The following is a 6,000-nucleotide window of genomic DNA, read 5'->3' on the forward strand; positions in this document are numbered from 1 at the left end:
CTCACAAATGCCTTTGCCATTCAGAAAACAAACTGTGCATGATACAGAGATGCGAAGGCCAAGTTCCCACACTGTTTGTGTCCTACCCTGCTCTTCCAGCCTCTCTGCAGTCACATCATAGACACCTCCAAGTGACCCACGACGGACCCACCAACACCACGATCAAGGACAGCTTCTAGTGCAGCACATGTGAAGCTGCTTCCCCGTCTCCAGCGAAAGCTGAGTCCATCGGGAAATCCTACGGATCAACAGAGGAGACAGACTCTTCTTTCAGGGTGCTGTCAGGCTGTGGCACAATTCGGCACGGGTTTAACAGGGCAACGCGCCTAAGACCTGTGGCTAGTTACGGTTCGCGAGCACAAAGCAGCTGTAACAAAGTTCCAAGTCGCGACCCGACTAACGATCCTGATCTCGTTCGGAAGGCAGGCTGGCACGCAGCGGAAGCCCGGGAGCCTCCAGGGTAATGCAGGGCTCGCCAGGTCCCTTTCTACAGGGATCCAGGAGCGACACAGTGAGCGGCGAGAGGGCTGGCACTGCAGAGCCACCCGCACACCCTCGGTCCTGCTCTCCTCCCAAAAACTGAGCCTGAGCTGGCACTGCCTTGCAGTCGAGGCACACACATGCTTTACTCAGACCTCGCTCCAGAGAACACAAGCTCCGGGGAAGAAGCGAGTCCTGCCGAGCATCACCAACCTGGGAATACGCCGCCCGAGGGGTTGCCCGGGCCAACCGACCGCTGCCAAGCGGAAACACTCCAAGTTGTTCAGCGTTTCAGCAACGCGGGCAACACCGGGGCAGCCGTGCTGCGCAAGGGCAGGCAGCAATCGCGTGTGTGTGTGCGGGGTAAACAAAGCGCCAGCGGGCAGCCCGCAGCGTCCCGTCCCGCCGCGGCCGAGCCGTGCCCGGCACCGCGGCCCGGCCCGCACCAAGCGGCACCTGCGCCCCCCGGGCAGGCGGCGGAGGCCGCGACGGAGGCCGCGCCCGGCCGGGGTCTCACCCACCTCGTCGCCCCACTTGAGCACGTCCTTGTGGCGGTCGCGCAGGGCGCGGTAGATGTGCAGGAACTGGAGGATGCCGTGCCGCCGCACGTGCTCCGCGTGCCGCCGCGTCTCCTCCCAGCTCAGCGGCGAGCCCTGCGACAGCAGCCCCATGCCGGCCGGCAGCGAGGCGGGGGGCGAGGGAGGCCGGGGAGGCGAGCGGAGCCGCGGCGGGGCGGAGCGGAGCGGGCGCGCCCGGCCCCAGCGCGCTCCGAACCGCGAGTGCGCTCTGCGCTCTGAGCGCCGCGGCCGAGCCCCGAGCCCCGCGCCGCACGTGACGGCGCCGCGCGTCAGCCCGTGACTCAGCAGTTTGCGGCGCCGCCCCCGAGCGCGAGCGCGGCCTGGCGCGGGCAGCGAACCGGGCAGGGACGGAGCGGCCCCGGCGAGGCCAGGACGGGAATCCGCGGGCGCCGCTGCCCCGCGACCCCTGCACGCCCCGCGACCCCCGCACGCCCCGCGAACCCCGCACGCCCCGCGACCCCCGCACGCGCCGGGCACGGGGCAGGAGGCGCCGCTCGCCTGTGGGAGGCGACATGGCGGCCGCGAGGTGTCCCCGGCCCGGCCGGGGCAGCGCAGCCCACGAGCCGCCGGGATCATAGAATCATAGAATCGATTGGGTTGGAAAAGACCTCCGAGATCATCAAGTCCAACCCTTGGTCCAACTCCAGTCCATTTACTAGATCATGGCACTCAATGCCACGTCCAGTCTCAGTTTAAAAACCTCCAGGGCCGGTGAATCCACCACCTCTCTGGGCAGGCCATTCCAATGCCTGATTACTCTCTGTGTAAAAAATTTTTTTTGATATCCAACTTAAATTTCCCCTGGCAGAGCTTAAGCCCGTGCCCCCTTGTCCTATTGCTGAGTGCCTGGGAGAAGAGACCAGCCCCCACCTGGCTAGAACTTCCCTTCAGGTAGTTCTAGACAGTGATGAGGTCACCTCTGAGCCTCCTCTTCTCCAGGCTAAACATCCCCAGCTCCCTCAGCCTCTCCCCATAGGACTTGTGCTCCAGTCCCTTCACCAGCCTTGTTGCTCTTCTCTGGACCCACTCCAGCACCTCAATAGTGGGATGATGCACTTGTGGGACAGAAAGCGAACACACATCACAAAGAAAATGGTTAGAGTGAGATCCAGAAAGGTTACACCTCATCTCCCGCAGACCTCTGGGCATGTCGTCCCTTGCAGAGCCTGTGTTCCGCCGTGCCAAGCACAGGTCTGGCTCGTGGAGATGCTGAAAATGAGTTTGTTACCTGGGAATTGTCCTAGAGGGAATCGAAACAGCATTGTCTCAGGAAAGAGGATGAGGGGCTATGTCAAGGCGCTGACACAAATTAGGAGGAAGGTTTATCAGTGCTAAGTCTTTACAAAATGAAAAGTCAGAAGGCACTGAACATTAACGGGAAGGGAAATGCTCTCAACTGCTGAGCAGCAGAAATTCATTACTCCTGGACCCTAATTTTTGTTACATTCACAGAGCTCTTCATAGGCCTCAGGGATGAGTGCAGCTGGTATGCAAAGGATAAGTAAAGGCTCTGAGAATTAGTAAGGTATTTAAATTGTGGTATAGCCTACTAATGGATGAACTGTATTATTAGGTATTTCATTAACTGAATGACTATACTGTCAAGAACTGCCTAATTGCCTTTCTTCCAGGATATGAGGAGCCTCGAGGCTAGGACAAGCTCCCAACACATTAGAATAATAAATCTAAAATGCATTAGTGGAAGATATCAAATATTAAAGTAAAACCACTTAAAAGTATTTTCTTAATTAAGTTTCTACAGAAAGGGTAGCATTGACAGAACAAGCAGTGGCCATTAAAATTACAAACATTTAATTTATAACCTGCTGTTTTTAGGAGCTCATGACTTCTTTAAAACTCATATTTTTGCCTGAAATTGTAAAGGCTGATCTAATTGAAAGCAATGCTCTTCTTGATACTGTTGTACATTGGAGATGGCTGGTTGGGTTAGTTTGAGGGAGAAGAAAACAATCTTTTCTTGTAGTTAAAAAAATCCCACAGCCTTTTTTATTTTTGAAAAATCAGGTAGTCAAAAGCCATACACTTAGCAATGGAGTCTGGTGAGGCATTTCACTCATGCAAAAGCCAAGTTGTACTTTATTTCAGATCTGAGGGGATAAAGAGACATTGTGCACTACCCTGCATGTTTGAGGGCAGTTGCACCAAAAGATCAAGATTCCAGGTTGGTGCCACCCAGCCTCAAGTTTTCCACAGCTTAAAGTTAAAGCTGAAGCATCTGAGGAGCCCCTGCAGTGATAAGTAGCTGTGTCAGCCCCTTTCCTGCTCTTGAGGCAGTGAGCCTGGTTTTGGAGCAAATGTTATTATATCAGATCAAACTGAACATTGTTGTCTTATGAATCTGGGCAAACCTGTCTGGGTCATTCAGGATCCATGCTCCCAGTTCATTTGACTGATGGTGAGAGCACTGTGTTGCTGAGAAAGTTTTTTGAAAGAACTGGGTATTCGGTATGATCCCAGCTGGTCTGATTATACAGCTGTGTAAACGGTAAACATTTCTGGCAACAGAGAAAATTCAAAACTGAGATCCAACCTAAGATAAGCTTTATTATAATGCAGGCTGCTAATATGCAGTCTGCATTCTTCAGCTGACTACTAAGGCCACTATTTGACCTGAAATTCAAGACCACATTTTCAGTGTCTGTCTTTCTCAACATTTAAACGCTGCTTATTTTTGTGTTATTTCAGTGTCAGTATCTGCTCTCAGTCCTGTGTGTGTAGTCTTATCAACTATAGAGCTAAAACATTGTTTATAACAGAACTCCCAAGATATTTTCCTTCTGCACCAGTAAAACTGACAAAGATATAAACTTTTCTCACACAGCAGTCTGTAGTGTAACAGCACAAGAAGTCAGCTCTGTTTATGAGGTGTTCACCATTTTCAGCTGAAGCTTTTTTCTCTCTAGTTCCAATTAACATGCTCTGGCTGTGCAGGGTGATCCATAGTCTTTTTCCTTTGCAGGGGACTGTGGCACAGGGGAGGATGAGGCCATTCCAAGGCTGACAGCATCACATGCAGAAGCGTTTGCTTGCACATCACCCAAAATATGACTTCAAGACAAATCACCATAGTGTAATATCTGCCTACATGCATAATGTTGCGTAGTTATTTCCAATACACTGAGTATCACGTGCAATTACTTCCCATACAGTTAATGTGAAAAAAGCTTTTCTAAACATACAAGCAGTACTTTGAATGATGTTATTACTTTACTCCATACCCACATCTCCAGCCCCAAGACTTGATTAATTTCCCTGTACTGTCCAATGCAAAATTCAGCCTTTCTTGTTTGTTCTCCTCCCTTCTCTGTTTTAGAACAGAAACTTAATGGAGTTGCATTGTATGAAAAGGAACACAAACTGTCTGCATCAAGTTGTAAAAAGCAAATATTATTTTTTTTACAGAGATAGAAAAATTTTTTCCAGGTGAGATTGAGCTATTTTTTATGATAGTGTTTATGCAGCATGATAGTGTCCAGAAATGTCTGTGCTAGGAAACAAAAATATTCTAAGAAGTAAAGATGTACTAAAGTTACTGAAGTTGGAAAATCATAGGAGATCTTACTGATTCTTGGCTTGAAAACCATTAGAAAGACATCAGCTGTTAGAATGTAGGTGAAGATCAGTAGGGATCTGGAAGTGCTTTACAGTTGGAATAGTCGAGGGAAAGGCTGATGTACTTTTAATTTAGAGACAGTAAGTTGGTGGGAGGAGAATATGTGACTTGGAACCTGCATAGCAAGGAGCTGTTTCACATGTTCCTCCCTTTCTCCACAGAAGATAACCCACTTTGTGTTCTGTGTAGCTGCAAAGCTATTCAAATCAGCTGTCACTAAATCTAAAGAGAGAGCTTGGCAGTTTGAGAATATACCCACTGGGAGAGATGAAAGATATTTAGACTCATAGGTGAGGCCACTTCTATGGAATTCTTTCATTTACTGGCTGTCATTAAAAGTAATACATAAAAAGAGGTTGTTATTACAAGGAAGAAAGATTTGTTTTACTTCATGAATCATCTGAAAAAAAATCTTAAAGCAGCTTTGTTCAAGGTGATTGTTGAGCTGGCATTGCTGAATCTTGTGTTTTTTTCTGAGTAAAATGAAAAGACTGCAGATGAAAAAGTCCACTTTCAAAGTTTTGAAATGGTATGTTTGGTAGAAAAATAGATAATTATATATATTTTAATAAAATTTTTATGCTTCCAGGTCTATAATTTATGATATGCACTTGTGCCCAGTACAATTGACTCAGGTGAGCAGCAGATGCAGTAACTGCTTCCTTTTGAGTGAGGAGGCCTCCAGGCATTTCCTGAGGCACTGGAGAGATCTGTGCTCAGGCAATTATTTCTTGATGCCAAAAGTCTTGCTGACTGGCAGGTTGGATTAAATAATCTGTTTGAGGGAAGAAGGAAGTCAGGACACTGAAAAGATTCAAGTGAAGGATCTTCTGATGTATCTCCAAGTTAAAATCTTCCTGCTTTGCAGTGAGAAATATGACTAACAGAGGCTTATTACAGCCTAAGTTATAATGCTGATTCCTCTCTAAGCTAACTTCTCAATTAGTGTATGAAAGACACTGTTGTGGCTTGTCAGTATTGCTTTAAAATTTCTTTTTCGTGCTGTCATCGATGTGGAAGTGACAGTAGTAGAATTAAGTTATGTCATGAGTCTGAGTGGTGCATTTCTAGGATTGGGGTTTTTTGGTGAATTTCTCATTCATAATTGATTTTGAGGGTTGGAGTTTTCTCTTACTTCAGTAAGGATGAATTTTGCATTCCAGTCTATAGTGTTTATGTAGAAAGTGAATATCATCACATTTTTTACCACTTTTGTTTGTATTAGCATGTTCCTTTTGCAAAATACTTGAATTTCTCTTTTTTTTTTTTTTTTTTTTAGTAGCCCACTATTCTTTTGCTACATCTGTG

The 6,000-nt window shown here is 47.8% G+C and overlaps 1 protein-coding gene across 1 annotated transcript in view; it reads right to left on the minus strand.

The window, feature by feature from the left end:
* Positions 1 to 1,316, minus strand: part of GCLC (glutamate-cysteine ligase catalytic subunit) — a 37,460-nt gene extending 36,144 nt beyond the window's left edge. Inside the window, exon 1 of the mRNA XM_071548481.1 lies at positions 1,002 to 1,316. Coding sequence (XP_071404582.1) covers positions 1,002 to 1,151 — 150 coding nt within the window. The 5' untranslated portion in view covers positions 1,152 to 1,316. The remainder of the gene's footprint in view (positions 1 to 1,001) is intronic.
* Between the last annotated feature and the right edge of the window lie 4,684 nt (positions 1,317 to 6,000).

Source organism: Pithys albifrons, chromosome 2 (genome assembly GCF_047495875.1).
Source record: "Pithys albifrons albifrons isolate INPA30051 chromosome 2, PitAlb_v1, whole genome shotgun sequence".
NCBI classification, from domain to species: domain Eukaryota; kingdom Metazoa; phylum Chordata; class Aves; order Passeriformes; family Thamnophilidae; genus Pithys; species Pithys albifrons.